Source organism: Culex quinquefasciatus, chromosome 1 (assembly GCF_015732765.1).
Source record: "Culex quinquefasciatus strain JHB chromosome 1, VPISU_Cqui_1.0_pri_paternal, whole genome shotgun sequence".
Lineage (NCBI taxonomy): Eukaryota > Metazoa > Arthropoda > Insecta > Diptera > Culicidae > Culex > Culex quinquefasciatus.
In genome coordinates, this window is record NC_051861.1 from 110792306 (window position 1) to 110814332 (window position 22027).

General features: G+C 34.9%; 1 protein-coding gene across 1 annotated transcript; it reads right to left on the minus strand.

Annotated features, from left to right (window-relative positions):
• Positions 1-531: 531 nt before the first annotated feature.
• On the minus strand, positions 532-15811 carry LOC6047703 (putative carbonic anhydrase 3). Its single transcript, XM_038266489.1, has 4 exons — positions 15781-15811; positions 4882-4959; positions 1540-1698; positions 532-1452 (listed from the first exon to the last, which is right to left on the minus strand). The coding sequence occupies exons 1-4, from the start codon at positions 15809-15811 to the stop codon at positions 800-802; spliced, it is 921 nt and encodes a 306-aa protein (XP_038122417.1). The 3' UTR covers positions 532-799.
• Positions 15812-22027: the final 6216 nt, after the last annotated feature.

A 22027-nucleotide genomic window follows, 5' to 3' on the forward strand; every position in this document is an offset into this window, starting at 1 on the left:
ATAACCCGAAACAGACTATTCCTTACTCAAGCGTGTACTCGGTTTTTGACAGCTAATGAAAAGTGGCGCGTGTTTATGTTTACGCTGTGGACAGTTGAGAGTGAACGTTTGGCGCGGATGTGTGAGTGTAAATGCTGGAACCGGTTGGCGGAATCCGGAACAGGACACGACGGAAGCGGACATGCAGTCAGTGGGTGGTTGGGAGGTTAATAATCGGCAGGAATGTCGTGTCTCAAGAAGTCCCGGTTGCGACTCTACACATCCCATTACGTCTTTTTGAAATGTTTGTTTTGATATGCCCAAGATTTGATGTGATGATTGACAGATGTCAGTTTTTTTTTGTTGGAAATGTGATACGCATTTTTTGTTTACTTTTGTATGCTTTATACTTTATTTAAACTTTCCGTCTTGCTATACATTGGTTTGAGTCGACATAAAATTATAATAATATATTATAACTTTTACTATCACAACTTAAAAACTACGTTTTTGGACAGCGTCTTAACAATCATGTAAACACTCTTTCCTACGCGTAAATATGTCTATTAAAGCGAAATGCATCTAAATCCACAAATATGGCTTCCTGTAATGAAAATACAATCGATTTGGCTAACTACCGGCGCTAGCTTCGCTACTCCGAACAACTATCACAACACAAATTTGACAGACCCGCGCTTTGTTTACATTTGCAACGAACCTAACCTCAACTGTCAACACCATGTCGGCAAATGTAAACACAGAATCCACTCTACAAAAACAACAATGTCAAGGCTTCGAACTAAGAGAGCACCCCCTCCCTCTACCACAACCTCCCAGCGGTCACTAGCGCCACCGCGGCCAGCACGATCGCCGTAACGGGCGCCAAACCTGCACCACTTCCGCCCACGGTCATATCGGTTGTGTACACCAACGCCCTCGCGTTCAACGGCTGCAGCGACCGGTAGTTGTTGACCAGTTCGTGGCCCGCTCCGTCGTGGATGGTTTTGAACAGCTCGACCTGGTCCAGCGAGACGGGCAGGCTCTCGGTGAACACCGTCCAGATGACGGATTCGGCGCAGGTCGGCGTCGTCAGCGATCCCTCGTACCGGAAGAAGGCGGTCCGGTTGCGGGGGAGCAGGTTGTGGGGGGAGAGGCGACCCTTGAGGGGGGCGCTCTTGCCGGCGACGTCCCGGATGTCGTCGGAAGTTTCCAGTACCACTTCGAGGTGCGAGTTGTCTTGGTTGGCGACGTGGAAGAGGACGCCGAGCACGGCAACGGCGTTCTTGACGGCGGCCGCTTCCGCGAGGGTCTTGTAGCGGGCATCGTGGTGCACCATGTGCAGCTCCAGCCCGTACCGGACCCCGTTGACGGTGTGCTCCGAGCCCCAGTGGAAGTGCATCTGGTCGAGCACGAACTTGCCGGGCAGGCCGCCCCCGTACAGGGTTACCGAGGGGTCGCTGTTGTCGATTTGGACTGAAACGAGAGAAGTTGAATTATTGGCAACAATTTTCGGGTGACAGCTGTCAGATTGCATAGACTGAAGTTCAAGACCAAACGTACCCGAATGACCGGTGTTGGCTAGCTGGGCGTTCCGGATCGGGTTCATGTAGTTGCTGAACAGGAACGGCGAAAAGTCACCGCGGACGGCGGCCTTGTGGGTCAGGTCGATCGGCGACTGGCGCCGGCCGGTGTCGCACTGGCCGCCCCAGTGTTCCGGATCTGTCGGGAAAAGAACAGAGAACGTATTCGAATTAAAAAGCACTCAAACGTCAAAATAGAGTTGTCAAACTAATGTTTACATTTCAACCCCTTTGTTCGTCGATTTTTGAGCACGTGATTTTGCGCTTTTGACAGCTGTCAGTCGTTTCGATTAGAGAATTCGGATTCGCTGATTCGAAAGTAATTCCATTTGAATAGACGAATCCGCGCTGTAATAGATTGTTTTAAGGGGAGATTGACACTCGTTAAAGGGATGTGCGACATCTGCGATGTCGTGTAGTTCAAAAATTTCGCAAATTCATTATCCAAACAATTCTTCAAACAATACCCGCAGATGTCACAGGTGACGCCGGGAATGTGTCGTGCGTGGTCGTCTTTCGTCCGAGTATAAATAGCTGGTCAAAACTTTGATGGACATTTCGCAAAGCAAACCAAAAGTATCTCCGGTGCGTCATGGTTGACGCCGGCTTGACGACAAGTTGTAATGGTCAAGTTATGTTTGGTTTTGCGAAAAACGGTGCAAAATGGGTTATGCAATGTTGCTCTCTATTTGCGGAGCAAATCTGTCACTGACAGATGAGTTCAGAATTTAATTCAGTAACAACTTTTCAATAGGGCGAAACCCTCAGATGTAAACAAACTGAGTTTTTGTCAGAATCATATAAAGCGAACAAAACTGATCCTAAAACACCCTCCATCATCACAAAATTCCGAAAATACGTAGTTTTACAAGCAAAAAACAAAAGGGCTAATCAACAACATCAATCAAAACAAACCAAATTGAGTTTCCGCCCTTGTGTTTTCATCCAATCACGAGGGGCGAATGTAGTGTTTTCTGCAAGTTCCGACGTATATTAAGAAACACCAAATTTTTGTTATTATTTAGTGAATTTTAACCTGACAATCCTCAAAATGGATCAAAATGTATGTTTCTGATGTCTCTGACCACAATTCCACAACAAACACAGATTTGTATGATCATAAATACATAACTTTTTAATTTCAATTATTGTAGTATCGGATCTGGTCTGGATTCACAATCTAGATATGAAGGTCCATAATTTACCGGTTCTTGGAACATCCGGGGATTCTGGGTCTAGCAGTTGCAGGACAAAAGTTAGTGTAGGGAGGTTTAGGAGGAATGCCGTACAAAATCATCGCCTCCGTAACCATTGAAGCTATGCAAAGATAGAGAAGGCAGGATGGTGTCGCGGGGTGGCCTAGTCGTCAGGTGCCATGTCTCCCACTTCCGGCGGGGACACCCCAAGGAACGTCACTTCAATATAGACCACATCGTCAAACCAACTTGCTACTTACGGTGTATCCTGGCTCAACGATTCTTGGCCTGAATCGGACTCCGTCTGAAAGGCTTTCTAGGCCAATTTTTTTATCACTGTGGTTGCAAATATCACTGTATTATCACTGACTGTAACGTTTCACAATGATAAAATAGTTGTTTCACCACTTTTTCCTTTAAAAACCCGAAAAATGAACAAAAAACAAAAGGGCGAATCTGTTGTTTACTTTTGCTTTGCGGCGTAACCTGACGGGCTAAACCGTTGTTTTGGTTGAGTGGGTGGCGAATACGGTGGGGCGAAAATGGAGGCACGCTCTTCAAAAAGGCGTAATTTGTTTTTCTCAATTTTTAATAGCAAAAACACCTTAATTAATTTCAAATTGCTCTCTATGATGAAATTATTGCTATTTTCTATTACGTTTTGACAAAATTGATGGTTTTCATGCTTTTGTGTGGAAATAGGAATTGATCGGAATTGCAAAATTTTGAATGTTGATTTTCCCGAAATGGCAGGATTGTAGGTTTCGCCCTTTTGAAATGTTGTTACTGAATTGTCAAACGTCATAATTTCACGCGACAATAAACCGTCCGTTCATCTGTGCGCTACTGTTTGTAAACAAAGCACAATTCAGAACGTGGGAAGCCTTCTGCGATCTGGAAAGTACCGGTAAAGTGTCTCAAATTCTGCCACTATCACACTCCAGAAGCAGTGATCCAAGTCGTGTGTTGACAAGCGGATCACGGCACGGTAAACAAAACAAACCAGCGCGATTGCTTGGATGACTTACTGGGCTTGTAATGTCACTCTCGCAGCTGTTGTTGGGTTAGGTGGCGTTAGTGACTGATAAGGCCCCCGAGAACTTGCACTTACTTTCTCGTCTACCAGTAGGTTATCATTTTTATTATTTACCAATCAATTTATTATTTAATTACAAGAGCCGTTGCCGTTGATTGCGGTAATGAGGAAGTGTCTACCCCCTCGGATTGAAGGTAGCCACTTTTGGGCAAATATTGGCAGTCGTCTACCGGAAGGTATCGGTGGTCGTTCGTTGAACCTGCAAGCTATTCTTGTGAAACTATCAATAGAGGAAACGGGCCGTTACAGAAAACCGTTCAGCCCTATCTCTCAAGAGCTGATTGTTGCGCTGCGCCAAGTACTCGACAGTTATTAGCATGTCAATTTAGCACTGTCAATAATCGTCGGGTTGCTACTTTTATCAACCTTTCCTAGGACAAACAGTTTAGCGGGCCTTGGTCGACTTCTTTGTTTTGAACTTGGCTTAAACGTGCACTTTTGACAGCTTGCTGTCGAGCGACGTCGGTCCGACATCCAATTGTCAAATCGCGTTTGTTTTGAAATTTTCCACCCTGCTATAAATAACTCCTCTTGCAGCTGCAGAGCGGTCCTATTTTGGGAGGCCCTAATCAATGGGTAATAAATGACCACGCGATAAACCAGGTTGTGAAGTGCGACATATTTACGACGGGTCAGCCCCAGAAAACCAGGCGCTCGTGTCAGTTTTGGGGCTTATGTTTGACGTGTATTGCTTGTTGCGCTAATTCCCTTCAAGATATCAACGGGCGCAAGCTTTACGACTCAATTTCCGCAACAGTTTTGGTTTGATAAGCCTCAAAGACCTCGAGCGACGCTCGTCAATGACGAAGAAATCTCTCTCACAGCATGCAATCCGTGCCGGAATGCAAATTGTGTCGTCTAGATTCAATTCTGCAACCACCCGCGAGTAGCACAAACATATAATGACCGTGAAACTTATATATCCGCCATTTATCTCATTGCAGAACGATTGAGTAGAGTTTTGCGCGCAGTAGTTTGCCGAACGCACCGCCAGGGGCGCGCCGCGACCTAACTGTCAAAAAAAGCTTACCTTTAATTACACCATTTGACTCGGGCGTCGGGTAGTGCCACTCGTCGGCGCTGGCTACCGTCAATAGGCCGAAAATAGCTGCAATGATAGTACAAAGAATGCTTGGATTAGATTTCTCCAGAACATGTGACAGAAATAACTTCACCAGATTTGCCTTAATTGGATCAAATCAGCGCCGCTTCTGTCCCATTTTGGCGCAGATTTTTTGTGGGCAAGTTCAAGTGATTTATTGTGTGGTGTCATTCCCCTCACCCCTCAAAAAAAGGTAACCGTGAACTTGTCAAACCGAGCACGTGGTCGTAAACATGTCAATATTAACTTGTTGTTTATGCTTTTTAAATGCAACCCGTAGACAACCCTCCAAATTAGTTCTGATTGTCTGTGGCGATGACAGAAGGGAATCAGTGCTAACCTGGTCATGACCTACTAGGACTGGAATAGATCAAAGGTTGGCAAACTAATTAGGAGAGCAAACATGGTGGTGCTGCAGATTTGTGTCACTGCTACTGTGACGAGTTATGTTTTGAAAGGTGGGATGCAGATTCTGCACGTGTGCCACACGTGAGCGGACCGAGGTTGTCAGCACGGGCACGTTCTTCGCGGGAAGTAGACTGGGCGGGAGTCTGACTGGTGAGTCAATGGTAAATATTGGTTTTTGTGCAGACTAGCTTTGAGCAATGATTTGAAAATATTTTTTTGATTTATAACCTTGTCTTTTCTCAAAACAAAAAAAAATCTAATTTAAACTTTTATCTTTGTTATTGGTTAAACCGAAAGTATGGCAACACCGTCGGCAATTCTGGCTATTTAAGTGAAAATTATAGAACTCTGCAAACTGATCTCAATTTGTTTGAAAATATCACCACAGGAAACTTTTTTTCTCACATTTATTATTATTTTTTATAATTTGGCAACACTGTACTGATCTTTAGACAATTAAGTCGAATTCAAGTAAATCTCCAATTATCAAGTCAAGTGAATAATTGTTGTTTTTCATTGACTAATTAAAGTTGCTGTATTTTCTAACTGTGTTCGGTTCATCAAACACCAAATAGATTGAAGGTAGAATTGAAGTCGAATCAATTAACTGTTGCTTGAATTTTGATAGTAATTTGAGGATCTGGCAACACTATCAGAAAATATCATTTCTTAATCAGTCTTCGAAATTCAACAGCTACTGACTCACTAAATATTTTATAGTTATGAACTGATTTTATGAAATTGATATTATTTAATTTTTCAATTAAAAAAAGATAACAACTAGGAAAACAATATTTTCAAGGTTTTTTCTCATCGTCACTCATAAAATCGAAAATATTACAAAAAAAAATCGAACTAGTTAGAATACAGCTATTTTTCTATTTTCAACCAAATAAAAATCTTTTGAGCTTTAAAGTTTTTAAGGTATTTTTTTCAAAAGGACGTAACCTTGCTTGAAAATGCCCAAGGTTACGTCCAAGGTTGTTAACGATAAAATTTTCGAGGTTTAATAACGATAACGATGGTTCTATTGTTATCTTCGTGATAATTTCGATAATCTAAATTAAATACCGTAAACCGGGGTGACTTTGATAGGATTTCGATTTGTTTTTAGAATATTTTCCAACAGATAAGGTTTTTCTCGAGATTATTATTTTTAAAACATGTACTGGGGTAGACCACGCAAAATCCATGCACTATTTCGGAAAAAAAGTTTTTTCAATAATGTTTAGAAAAATAGTTACGTTAAAAATTCTTAGTTTTAATTCCGGGGTGACTTTGACAGTCATAGTTTTTCTTGTTTAAATCATATTTAAGATGTTCAAACTTTATTTGTACGCTAAATGTAGCTGATATAGTTTTTAAGAAAAAAAATCAATGTTTATGTTTAGTTAACTAAGTGTATAAGCTTTTTAGAAAAATACATATAAATTTTAGGTAAAATTGTTAAAAAGTCGGAATTTTGCCTGAAATTTGTTAAAACTAGTTTTCTTTGTAAAATTATCGATTTATATTGCATTTTATACTGAATTCGAAGCACGAATCACAAGTTTTCACATTTTACATGAAATTTGTTCAACTGAAATTGCCTTTTAATTTGGGGATTTTTTTTTTAAATTTTGAAACACAAACACATATTATTTATTATTTACAAACTTTTTTAACCTTCTCCTAGTGGAAAATTGTCCAAAGAATCCGAAAATGCATTCCGTTTTCCGATTAAAAATCATGTTCATTGAGAAAATCATGACACTTTGAGAAGTTTGAAATAATGACTTCCATCAACATTTTCTTAACTATAGTTAACTAACTTTATAAACTTGTCAAAATTTTATGAAATGTTCTTCTTGAGGTACTTTGAACACTTCTCTACCACGGTCAGTATGTTTCTAAACCATTCCTTACGTATTTTATTTTTTCTTTTCATTTTGCGGAAAAATCGCAAACCTATCAAAGTCACCCCGGCTATCAAAGTCACCCCGTTTTACGGTACTTGAATTTTTCACAAAAATAGCAAATTATAGAAAAGATGCTGAAATTTGGGTTTCAAATGATTCAGGTATTTCAAAAATTATTGCATCGTTTCGAAAATTTTTGAAGTTTACGTAACAACGACTTATTGAAAGTACACAGATTTTAAGTAATTTTAAGTGTCAAAAGATTGGAATAGTTTAGATTTTTTGAAAGATTTTTTTAGTTTTCATAAAAGACACAAAACTAAAAATAAAAAAAAAACTTTAATTTTCAGATTTTCGAAAGTAACGGATTTTTTATGGGCGTCTGAAGATTGTAATTTTTCAGACATTTTGAAAGACATTGTTCGGTTTATAAAAAAAAATTTAAAAAAATCACCATACTACGAATTTTTCGAGAGAAAAAAACTGAAATTTGCTAATTTTTCAATATGGGTAACAAACTATTGCAAAATTTCAATGACATTTCGAAAAAAAAATTTGTTTTCAAAACTACTTAAATTATTCACAAAACTACGAATTATAGCAGAATAAACTCAGAATTACATTTTTATTGATATAGGTTTCAAATGATCAAAAAATTTTCAGACATTTCGAAAAAGATTATTTTGTTTGCAAAAACATTAAAAAATCACGTTTAAAAAAATCAGTCGGTTTTTGCAACATGTTTGTCAAATGATTGCAATTTTTCAGACATTTTGAAAGTAAAAATTCGATTTTTTTTAAACTCTAGTTTTTCACAAAACCACGAAATGCAGAAAAAAATACTCAAAGTAAGAGTTTTCATTTTTTTTCAAATTTTGTTTGCAAAATTCTCAAATACTGTATTTTGTTGAAAATATTAACTTTCAAATGAAAAAAAAATATCGTTTGTTTTTTGAAAAAAGGTAAATTTTGAAAAATTCCGTTATTTGGCTTCTTTTGATACTCAAATTGCGAATTATGAAAATTTTGCAATTTTCGAAAAAATATGGTATTTTGTGAAAATGTTAGTGTTTCATTCAAAACACTCTAAAACAGTGAAATGCATGCAAAATTTCGAGTCGTTTGATACCAATATTGCGAATAATAAAAATTGAGTAATTTCGAGATAATACGGTATTTTGTGAAAATTTTAGTATTTCTTTCAAAAAACTCAAAAACAGTGAAAATACATGCAAAATTTCGAATCGATTAATACCCATATTGCGAATTATAAAAATTTGAGTATTTTCAAAAAAATACGATATTTTGTGAAAATTTTAGTATTTCTTAAAAAACTCTAAAACAGTGAAAATACATGCAAAATTTCGAATTGTTTGAAACCCATATTGCAAATTTTAAAATTTTTTGAATTTTCAAAAATATGCGGTATTTTGTGTAAGTTTTAGTATTTATGATTTGAAACTTACTACATTATCAAAAAATATATCCTAAGCGAATGCATTGAAAATTTTCTCAATTTGCAAAATTAATTTCGAACGAAGCAAAATTGCATATGCATTTTCATTTATTATAGTTTTGTTTGTAATATTTTCAAATCAAATGCCGTATTTTTTCAATAATACTCACTTTTAAATGAAAAAACGGTATTTAAAAAATATGGTATTTAGCGAAAAAATTTAGTGTTTTTGAAAAAATACAGTATTTCACAAAAAATAACTTCAATAAATTGAAAATGCGTTCAAAATTTGGCTTCGTTTGATACCCATATAGCGAATTATGAAAATTTGAGTATTTTCGAAAAAACACGGTATTTCTTGAAAATTTTAGTATTTTACAAAAAAAGCTCGAATAAAGAAAATGTATTTAAATTTTCGCTTCGTTTGATAAGGCTAGTATGCAGATCGGAAGGAAAGGGGTCAAGAAACAGCTTTACGAACGGCAGAACAAAGGAGAGGGAGCGATTTCTTGGGGCTTTTCTTCACCCTCTCTGACTTGCTTGCGCTGCCGCTGCTGTCCATTTGATTTTTTTCTTGACCGGTTCCTTCCGAAGTGCGTAAACCGCTATAACCATATTACGAATTATGATAATTTTAGTAATTCGCAAAAAATAGTATTTTACAAAAAAAAATAATAGACCGAAAATGTATGCCAAATTTTGCTTCGTTTTATACCCATATTACAAATTTTGAAAACTTGAGTATATTCGCAAAAGCGGTATTTTAATACAATTTTAGTATGTTTACTAAAAATATATTTAACCCTCTATAACCTAATCTGAAAATCTTATCTGATCTGAAAAATCACCAAAAATCAATTTTTCAACCAATTTTTGATTTTTAAAAAGCATTGAAAAAAAGAACTCCTAATTAAAGAAAATTTATTTTGACTTGTTTTATGTGACTTTGCCAATGTTTTTGAAAAAAGGAATTTATTTAGGGCTCAACTTTGGCTGTGTTTTTTACTAACATTTCCTATATTTTAAGTGAAAAGAAGTTTTTTGTAGTGTCCCAGACTATTCCTCTACGCATTGTTTTACAATTTAAATAATAATGGTGCCATTCTATAGCAGAACATGGGGAAAAAAACAAGCAAAAAATTTAAAGAGTGACTGTAAAAACTTGAAAAAATTAAATAGGCAAAATGTTATGATAGGAGGTGTTAGAATAGGCCAAATACTACCAAAAACAAACTTAAACTAAACAAGATAAATGCAAATTAAATTACAAAAAAATAAAACAAGAGAAGTTAAATTTTTCGTACTATAAAAGTTGCTCAAATTGGCCTCCTGAACACGTGAAAAATAAAAAAAATCGAAGAAAAAATTTTGCAGTAGACGGTTAATAATCTGAAAATGCATTCCAAGTTTTGCTTTGTTTGATACCCAAATTGCAAATTATGAAAATTAGAGTATTTTCGAAAAAATACTGTTATTTGTGAAAATTTAAGTATTTACAAAAAATAAATTTAACAAACCAAAAATGCAAATGTTCAGTAAAATTAGAAAAATCATTAGAAACTTAGCAATCACTGACAAACAGACGTAAATCTGTTTCAAAATCCATCAATCAACTATTTAAGGGTCTTTTTGAATAAACAATTTAACAAAATCGTTCCATGATTTACGTCTGTTTGTCTTTGGTTTGTTTGTGGCAAAATTATGGCAGTAACATTACTGTAAACATGCCGAAAGAAAGATAATATTAGAAAATAAACAGAGACAAAATACTGTATTGATTGTTTTAAACTTTAGTTTAAAAGATATTAGAATAAAATACAAAATTCTAAAAATTCATAAATTTTCATTCAACATTTATTTGATGACTCCTATCAACTGTTTCAATTCTAAAAATATACTTTAAAAATAAATTTACAACCTTTCCGATATCGCCAAAGAGTTTAAAACAATAACCTCCAATAAAATCCCTCGTGCCCTCAGTTTGCATCACCCGTCAAATCACCTGACGCGTCACTTTTGTCCAGAAGAATCGCGCCAATACCAACTTTTTGACCAATTGTTGGAAATAAAGCAAGATAAACCCCTCGTCATTTTTACGACCACCAGTTGCATGGCCGCGGATCAAATCGCTATCTAATCAAGCGATGCACTTTTTTTTTCAACACTTTTAATTTTCATTGCCAAGGATTGCGCCTAGAAAAGTCTTTTCCGTTTTTATTGTTGGTCGTGAGAGCTTTAAAACAATCAATGTAGAAAAAAAGGTTGGTCATTGCAATCAAACTGGACCGGGACAGTAAATCAATAAAAAGCACGCAGGTTATGATTTTGCGATTTTATTAAGCTGACGTGCGACGCGCGATAAATCGATGCTGTCTAACTTTAAATTGTGTGGGGAAATACCACGCGTCGCCATGATTTGTTTTTTTTTTAGGTGGAGTCGCACGGTCTTTGTTCATAAAACGCTCGAAATTGTTACAAATCAAGCAACTGATAATCACTAATTGCGTAGGTGGAAATCAGCTCGATTGTTCGCAATTGTTGTTATTTTTTCGAATATCTCAGAAATTTTCCATCCCAAATCATCTGCGAGTTGGATCACGGGAAGATTGCATTGTTTTTGGCCAATCACTCGTTTGATTGACAAATGAAAAATAAAACCATTCGTGAGAAAAATGCTGATTCCTTATCTTGACTTCGAGAATTGATATTTTTATTGGTTTCTTCCTGTTCAAAACTGGATTGAGCTGGTCTCGAGTTTTGATCATGCGACTGAACTTTTTGCAATATTTGTTAATTTTTTTTTAGCGTGCATGCACTTTTAAGTAAAGACCCTTGTCGCGTGATGGCCATGTAAACTTTTGCTTACAAACTTCGTCTGTAGCTTGAAGTGTTACAAGTGCCAGATTGCGCACACAGGAGCGTCTGTTTGATCCTGTCACACTTTTTTCCTCCGGTCAATGCAAACAAAGAATTTGTGCGGTACAAAAAGGACTGTTCTTAATAAATGTAGACTTTATTCGCGGAAGTATGAAATGTGTTGAGTGGTTGACTGTTCTAAACTCTAGTTTGGTTTGTTACAGAAAAGGACTGAAAAAGTGTTATTTTTAAGCAGTTGTCCATGCAAATTCAAGTAATCAAATTTTCCCTAGTTTTTGTTTAATTGCATTTGAAGAACCTTCTGTTACCAAGCGGTTAATGAAAAGGAAATAGTTGCAAGGAATATCAAATCTCTATAAACCAGCCATTCACACAAGTTGTAAAATTGTTATTTCGGTAAATAAAATGAATTGAATTGAAAATTCAAGTAATAATTAAACTATACAACTATAATAACTATAAGCTATACAAATAAAGTTATTTAATTGTGATCTATTAAAAAGTTAGACTTGGTTTTACATAAAAATCAACAAAAACAGTAACCATTGGAAGAAATTTCATGTATGAAATTTTCCAGTCATTCCAAAATATATCTTCAATCTTCTAGGTAGATAAATTTTGAAAACTGTGCACTTTCTCAAAAAAAAAAGTTAAATTCTATAAAAAGAAAAACAATTAAATCAAAAGTTCTTTTTGACCATGATTTTGGTATTTAAACAAAAAATCTTTTTCTTCCATAAAGTCATAACATGAGCAAAACAATGTTGACTATATTGTACCATAACTCAAAAGATGACATTTTCGGGCCGATTTCGTGCTTTTTATTATTATTTTTATTTGGCTCAAACTTTTTGGAGGCCTAACCTATTTATATCCACGCAGAAAAATAAGGCATATGAGCAACTCTCTACGAAATCGGCCGATTTCGACCATTTTTATTTTTTGTATTTTTTTATTTGACTCTAACTTTGTGGGGGCCTTCCCTATGACCAAATAAGCTATTTTGTGTCATTGGTTCACCCATACAAGTCTCCATACAATTTTGGCTGCTGTCCATACAAAAATGGTATGTAAATATTCAAACAACTGTAACTTTTGAGTGAATTTTCTGATCAATTTGGTGTCTTCGGCAAAGTTGTAGGTATTGTTGAGGACAATTGAGAAAAAACAGGTACACGGAAAAAAAAATTGCTGATTTTTTTATCAACTTTTTTTTCACTAAGACTCAATTTCCCAAAATACGTATTTTTTGATTTTCGAGATTTTTTGATATGTTTTAGGGGACAAAAATCCGCAACTTTTGAGCTATAGAGAAACATGGTCAAAAAATCTGCCGCCAAGTTATGAATTTTTGAAAATATTTTTAGAAATGGTCGCTCATGGTCACTATTTTTAAAAATCGAAAAACTTCAAATATTTTGCTAAAATCAAACTTTCGATGGCTATATCTTGAAAACGAAGCCCTTAATCAAAAAAATTGTAAAGTTGTTTTCGATTGCAAATTCAATTTTGCATTAAAAATTGATTTCAAATTTGTTTTTGCATGAAATTTGGATTTTTTCCAAAAATCACTATCTTTTCAAAAATTCATAACTTGGCGGCAGATTTTTTGACCATGTTTCTCTATAGCTCAAAAGTTGCGGATTTTTGTCCCCTAAAACATATCAAAAAATCTCGAAAATAAAAAAATACGTATTTTGGGAAATTGAGTTTTAGTGAAAAAAAAGTTGATAAAAAAATCTGCCATTTTTTTCCCTGTACATATTTTTTTCTCAATTGTCCTCAACAATACCTACAACTTTTTCGAAGAGACCAAATTGATCAGAAAATTCACTCAAAAGTTACAGCTGTTTAAATATTTACATACCATTTTTGTATGGACAGCAGCCAAAATTGTATGGAGACTTGTATGGGTGAACCAATGACACAAAATAGCAAAGTTTGAGCCAAATAAAAAAATACAAATAAAATCCATTTCCGGTTTTGGTAGAGAATTGATCATATTTGAATCAACGAAACATTTTGTTGATTTGAAAATCAAGATTTTTGTTGAATCAATGCTAAACGTCAGAGCAACTTTTTCAAAACAACAAAAGATTTTTCAAGATTTATTTCAACGCAAAATCCACGTTGATTATATTCAACAAAAATTTTGTTGAATTAAACCTCGTACAGGCTGATCGTACAAAATATTTTTCTGCTCGTTCCTATTTTGTTAATTTTCTGTCCGTACAAAAATGGTACGTAAATATTCGAACATCTGAATCTTTTCAAAGAATTTTCTGATTGGTTTGATATCTTCGACAAAGTTGAAAATATTGATAAGCACTATTCAGAAAAATACATTGGTACACGAAAAAAATGCCGATTTCTTTAAATTTACTTTTTTCTCACAAAAAAATAAATTTTCCAAAATCCGTTTTTTTTATTTTGAAATGTTTTGATATGTTTTAGGGGAGCCATAAATAAGTACGTACGGGAGTTTTTTTTTACTCCAGTACTTTACAGATTTTCGATAAAGTGCACCGTTTTCAATGTACAGCGATTCCACGTCAAACAGGAAGTCTTCAAGTCAAAAGTGAGTGGGGGTTCTTTGGCCAAATAATTAGACGCGTATTTTTTTGTTGGCGATTAATTAGGGTGCTCCTATCTGTCCAAAAAATTGCGTTTTTCGTCGATTTTCGCAACAATCACATTTTTTACAAAAAAATATATCTTCGGAACGACTGAAACAATGCTGAATATTTGAAAAGGTCCTATGAAAATTTCATTTGCTAAGTTTAATTTTAACTAAAAAATGCCAGTTTTTCGATTTTTCAAAATTCCTTTTTTTGAAAAGAATGGAAAATTTTAAAGAAAAATTTTAAATATTTTCATAAATTCATCAAATATTTTGCAAATTTTCGGTAGTAGCATAACTGTAATAATTTATAAAGCCATCTGTGATTTTTGTATTTCGTAATTGAAATATTGCTGTATCTCGAAGCCGTTGCATCGTATCAAAAAGTGGTCAAAGACAAACTTGTAGGAAATTTGACGGGCTTTCCGAAAAAATACACTGGAAGAAAAATACACGCCACTTTTATGAGATTTTTTGATTTTTAAGTTTAAAAGTCAAATTTGAAGGTGAGCCCACGATTTTTTTTCGTTCAAAATTTTTGTTAATATAGCCTAAGATGTTACAAAAAGACTCACGCAAAATGCTGCATGGAGCAACTCACCTAAAAAAAATAAAAAAAAATAAAAAAAATAAATAAAAAAAATGATAAAAAAAAAAGATTTTTCTCCGTTCACAGTCAATTTCAGCATACTTTGATTATTTTGCAAAAAAAAAAACTTTCAAAAAAGTTTTTCATCGCGCCAAAATTTTGTTCGCTAAAATTTGGTTAAAATATGTTGTTAAATTTTCATCGAAATGTTAAAATTATATCGTGTGTCCAATATGGTGGTGATGGTGAAGTGTTGTGTAAAAAAGAAGAAATAAAAAAATAATGTTTTTCTGTAGACTGTATTTTTTATACCATTCAAAACTCGATTCTGAATTTAACAAAAAAAAGTGTTAACGGATTAAATAAGATCAAGACTGTTAAAATATTTAAGAAAAACAAATAAAAAATAAAGTAAAAAAGATAGAAAAAAATTAATAAGATAAGCTGAGATAAGTGGTTTCTTCAAGTTTTTTTTTCCAAAAGCAACGTTTGTCCAAAATCTCAAAAAAAAAAAACGAAAAACACAAGAGAAGGTAAAATTTCGCAACACCTCAGGTTAATCAGTATTCCAAATAATCAATTGAAATGGCTATCAACGTCATACTTGAATTTTTTTACCACGATTCCAACCCAAATATCGCACTAATCGATCACAATCATTTGAAAGTTTCACAATCTCAATTCACCAATAAATCACCATCAATTATCACCAGAAACAAACACGCTCTTCCTACTACACATTTTCCTGCATTGTCGCGTAAATCCCCAAAATTGGCCCGATGACCAATGGTCAATTACGCAAAACGAGACCACATTGCCAACGGTCATTCCCGCAAAGGTATTCCACCGGGGGCCTCGCGTCCCATCAATCAAAATCGACCACCGACGGTGATAAGCTCGCCCGAACATTTAATTGAACATTTGTTAACAATTAGCACACACACACTTTCTTGAACTTTTCGCTTAAACTCAAACTCACCCACAAAGCTAACGAGCCGGTTGATGGTCATTTTCCTCAATTTACTTAAACTTTTTTTTTCTTCTAAAACTTCACAGATTCCCACGAGCTTCTAATCCAAAATTGTGACGGGGAAAAGCGAACAACCTCCTGCAGGATCGAGTTCCGGACGCGGACTGCCTCTGGCCCCGTTGCGACAGGTGCCTTTTTATATACCGAAGTGGGACGCAGGACGGACCCGTTCGAACGCGTTCTGACGACAGTTCTGGCAGCAATCGATGAGACCTCCTCCGGAGCGGAGATAGCAAAAAAAATGAAAAATAAAGAAAAGATAGTCCGGGAATACGCGGCGAGCGAGTGAGGGTGGCTTAGAAGAACGTCAAGAATACCAGATTAGCTCAGGAAGAGAGGGAGAATCTCAAGCTGATTATGCTCTGGCGTGCTCTTCCTTCTAGTGGGTGAAGAGGGGGAGACTCTAGCTCTTATCAGCCACTATCACATGTGTGCGAGTAGGTAGGTTAGACTGTGGTGGGAGAGAGAGAGCGGATTCAGTATCTCTTTGAAGTTTGTACTTAGCTCAGAAATTGCAAGCTTCCTAGCTTCGCTCACTAGCTCTGCGGAGAATGAAGCAATTGATAAGGGAGAATGCAATCCAACGCAAATGCACAGAAAGGGTTGCACCGAAGTGGACTTTGAAGAGATGAACGAACCGTGCGGGAGCATAATCAGGACGACAACCAGGAAGGGACAGGTGTGTGCACCACTTGAGAGAGGGATTACCAACTTACTAAAAGGTGAAGTGAGCACTTGAACTATATTTCCCTTCCCGAGCTACCTGGGCGAATTGACTAGTTGGGATGGTAAACAGAATTAAGCCAGGACGAGAGTGCACTTTAAGAGGGGCATCAACTTCTGTGGAGAATTTCCGGAAGCCATTCTTTTCATTTGTTGCACCGTTTCTATTGTTGCTTTAAAGATTATCAAGTAACATTCTTCTTTCTCAATACTTTAGAAAATTTAGAAGCAAACAGTTCACGCCACGGCCCACGTGTTATTCCTCGTTAAATGGAGCCGCGTGGTTAATCCTTTTCTGTGGCATTATGGCGCGCGCGCGCTTTTTTCCTTACGCGCCCTCTCTCTTTGCGCGGAACTCTCTCTCGCTCTCACCCGTCTTCACGCATTACAAAGAGAGCGCGAGCTTTTATGCTGTCTCGAGGAAAGCTCGATGTGAAGCTTGCTTGGATGGCCTGGGGTGGTTCTTAGCGAATCTTTGTTTTATTTAATCTTTTTATTTATTTAATACTTTTAAATTATTATTTATTATTCATTATTTTATGTGAGCAATTCACCCCCAACTCATAGATATGGATTTTATTTGGCTTTTGATAAAGTCAAGATACGATGAATACAAAGGGACGAGTTGTTCCTTTTAATTCCGCTATATATTTTTTAATATCTTGACAGATACGTATTTCGTCTACTACTTGCAGACTTCATCAGTGTTCTGTTAGTCGAGAACAGAACACTGATGAAGTCTGCAAGTAGTAGACGAAATACGTATCTGTCAAGATATTAAAAAATATATAGCGGAATTAAAAGGAACAACTCGTCTCTTTGTATTCATAGTAATGCATTCTGCTAAAACGCTCAACCAAACCACAAGTCAAGATACGGTTTCAAGATACGGTCACGTAAAGTTTGATTTTAACTGAAAAATTACAGTTTTTCTTTTTTTTACGACGGTTTTAATTTCTGAAATATTTTTTTTATAAAGTTCAGAAAATGTGTCATGTCATCATTGAAGTGAATTTTCACGATTTCGCAAACAGCGTGAAATTCGACTGACAAAATAGGCGGCGGGCCAGATGCGGGCATAAAAATGTCAAAACCTCTTCCTCCCTTACTTCGTCTCACCATCCAGCTGCGCTTTGTTGACCAACAAACGGAGCACGCGGTCGCATGATGGCGGCATCGAGCCAGAATTAGGGGTGATCATGTGGTTAAAATGAAACTTTTTTCAAGAAAAATAATATTTTTCCGACTGAATAAAAAGTTTGCGAGCATGTTCGAACAATTATTCCTGATGTCGGAGAAGTGATTAAAAATCAAAATTGTAATCCATATTTTTTCTATAAATTGAACTACTCCAATTGGGAATCCCTAGGTCTAACTACGACCGTTTCCAATCACCGTGAGAAGATGCCAGAAAATCCAGCTACCAGCTAAATCCACAATACATAAAAATAACAAATTTAGCAATTATTTTATCCACATTCTTTAATAGTGTAAATTTGAGGAGTTATGCGAAAAATATAAATTTTCATGAAAAAAAATAGGTACAATCAATTGTAAACATTGTATTTTGTTTATTTTTTCGTTTTAAATTGTGATGGTATATTTAGGATTTTTTTACATTATGAGTTTTGTAAACGAAGATTGGAAAATACACTCCGGGAATTTTTGTTAAGTCTCTATTGATAATTTGCATTTTTTCACAAGAGCATGTTACTATAAAAAAGTATTAGGCATTATTGGATACTTGTTACCTGAAACAAAACAAAACGCTTCGAATAATCTTTTCATTTTCAGGGACAATAACAGTATTTTTTTTTAAAGTACTTTGAAATGTCTAGTAAAAGTGCAAATAACTGAAAACAAATTTTCCTACATTTATTGTTACATTTAGCACGATTGGGTTCGTTTCAAATCATTTGAATATTAGTGAAATTTCCATTTACAGTTTGGCAAAGAGTTCCACCATTTTTTTTTTGTGGAAACTCATTTTTTCTATAAACGAATGATAATTTTTAATGTGCTAGTTAAATTTCGTGTAGTAACAATTAGACTAAAAATTTATATAAATGTAGAACTTCAAAAGAATTTGATAATCCAAACTTGGTTTATTCAAGATTAAATTACTTAAGTTTTAAAATAATAGTGTAAATCTAAAAATTAGCCCTTCTCTGACATTTTAGTTTTTCCTCAGTCTCGTGAAATTCCCACGAAATTTGATGAATTGATTTGACGGACATTTTTAGCTTGTACATAGTGCGTCCATCCCGGGAATTCCCGGGACAAAAATCCCGGGATTTTTCCAAAACCGGGAATTCCCGAATCCCGGGATTTTTTAAATTTTGTCCCGGGAATTCCCGAAATTCCCGAAAACAAATCAAATTTGGTTTGGAAATTAAGATTTGGTTGTGGAAATCCGCAAAATGCCTTGCCCATCAAATATTTTCTATTAAATTTTATTTATTTAAAAAAAAGTTTTCTTATATTTTCGTATATTCATTACTTTAAACTTGAAAAAAATCATATTTAATTATTTTTCATCAAAAATGGGCATCTGGAGCAAATCAGGACAAAAGTAAGAAATTTAGACAGCTGTTTAGCCATTTGTTTTGCATAATGTTCTGATTTTTTTGATTAATTTTAGTTACAACAGGAATAGAATTAGTACACCGATTTCCAAATTTATTGCTCTAAAATCTCCTGTATCTATTCAGACTGCAGTCCCGGTTATCTCCAGTTGGCGGTAGTGACTTAAAGATAATTTTTCAATATGTTTTAAATATAATGCAAGAAATTCTAGACTTATACAAAATGTTACATTTTCTGGTATAATCTCATTTGTTTTGGTTTCTTGATTTTTTAGACAGTTTCAAAAAAAATGTTTAAGCTTTTTTAATCATGTCATAAAAATAAAAAAAATATCTAAATAAGAAGCATATTTAAATTTGAATCACATCAGATTAAAAATTGTGATTCATTTAAAATCCAAAGCACATCAAAAAATGATTTTTGAATGTATTTTAAACTATCTTAAAAACTGCTGTACATTATCACCAATCAACAGTATTGAGCTAATTCTGTAATTATAGGCTTTAAAAACATAACAAATATAATGAAAACATAGATTTTATAATTAAAGACTTTAAAAACATAACAAATATAATGAAAACATAGATTTATAACTGCTTCAAAAATATCCCGGGATCCCGAGAATTCCCGGGATTCCAAAACTATTTTTCCCGTTTCCCGGGAATTTCAAAACCCGGGAAAATTGGACGCCCTACTTGTACAATTAATTAGCTTGGATTTTTAATACATAATTAAGTACACAAAAATCTTTGCGGTTGTTTAACATAAGATTTAATAGGTTATTGTATTACTTTTTCAAAACAATCAATGTGCCATGGGTTTCCGTGAAATTGTGTGGTTTTGGATAGTGGTATTTTTTCAGCGTGAAAAATCACTAAGCCTACATCATGTCAAACTGTGTTGTTTCTTGTGTTCTTGATTTTTGTTTGTTGTCCTTCGAACAAAATCATTGCTGGATATTTAACATCTAATTTTATCTTTAAAAAATACATATGCTTTTTAAAATTCCGCAGTAACAGTTCAATAGGGCGTATCTGCGTTTGTAAACAAGCAGTCTATCCCTGTCTTACTTGACGTGAACTGTCACTTGAGCAAAAGGGATAGACTGTTTGTTTACAAACGCGGATTCGCCCTATTGAAATGTTACTACGGAATTACATATTGAAAAAAAAACAGTCCGCTTGGAATTCTATAAATAAGGTTTTCATATAATCCTTAGCAAAGACGGGTATTTAAACTCAAGAAAAAACTAGTACATATTCAAAATTAATAAGAGATGAAATATTTCTGTGTAGGAGAATCTTTAATCTTTCCAAATATGTCGAACGTTTAAGGGGTCTTCTTATTCTTCTTCTTCTTTTATCGAGCCGCATTAGCCAAAACGAGGAAAAAATGAACGCATTGTTTGAATAGGAGCCAACCGAGAAGTAAACGAATCGGTCATTAGATGATACCAAGAAAACTATTTTTTTACAAAATGTAAGATTTAATACATTCCGATAAACTGAGTCAAAAAAGGAAATTTGTAGAAAATTTTCTCAGCTCATCGAAAATATTTTTGCATTTGGGTTGTTTTCTTTCATGAAGTAATTTTAAATTGCTTTTTTTATTATTATCGAAAAGCTAACTAAGCAAAATAGCTTATCTTGACAAAAAATAAATATAAAACTCGAAACAAATTGTGCAATTCTAGTGAATTACTCAGTTAGCTTGTAATTCGGGAGTTTTTCAAAGGTCCAATAAACAATGTTTTCTTTTTTGGCTTTTTTGTTGTTTTTTTGAATACCTTTAAGGCTGATTCAAAAACAACCAAAAAGCACAAAATGAAAATTTTGTTTACCGGATCATGAAGAAAAAAACTTCGGAATTTACGAATTGGGTCCTAAAATGAAGCTTAGATTGCTGATATTATTGTTTACAGCGATAAAGCTTATTTTTCTGAGTACAATGATCCTTTGTACGACCACAGAGTTTAAAATGAATTTTTAAATCAATTTGGAAAAATTAACCTCGCAGGCCAAGGATTGATACCTAAGAGCATGCAATGGCACTGACCTTGTTGCGTGCTCTTCGGTTGACGTCCACGTAAGGAACATCCTGGAAGGAGCGCAACTAACTACATCCGTAGTTCTGTTAGATCATCCGAATTATCTTGATCAGAACAGTATAGCTCTGGTTCCTTGCGAGTGTCCTATTTTCTTACCTCCACGTTGGCTTGGTTTTCATGATGACCTAGCTGGTGGCCTGTGGAAACGGATCGTAAACCTTTGACCACCGCGGGTCAGAGTCGAGACGGCTAAAAGAAAGGGGCGCAACAATGTGGGAAAGGGAAGTAATTTGTGATTGTAGACGGTATTGTTTTGATTCGCAGTATGTTGAGTCAACTGCTGTGGATGTACCTGAAACATCGCACAACGGGGTTTCTTTTCGTTTCATTCTCAGCTACCACCTATCTCCTATTTTTATTTTGCTTTACTAATTCTCACTTCTTCACTGATTCTTCTATTTAATATCCATCATTTGATTTTGATTTTACTAACTTTTGATTCTCTTATCTCTCAAAACTTTTCCACTCTTTTTTACCAATTGATACTGCTGTAACAAACTTTGTTTTGTATTTTTTTTTTTTTCCTTAAAAATATACTTTTCCTTAATGTACTAGTAATATCAAGTCTATTTATCATCCGCCTAATCTTTTTTGATTTTATTGCGAATTTATTTATTTGAATAATTCTCTATCTGTCCTATAAATTATCATTACTATAATCTAAGCTTGTTTTGTATCTCTATTTATTAACTATTGTCTTATTTGACATCTAATACATCTAGCTTCTCATTTTTATTCTTTGAAATACGATCATCATTCTCTTACAATTGATACTTGATT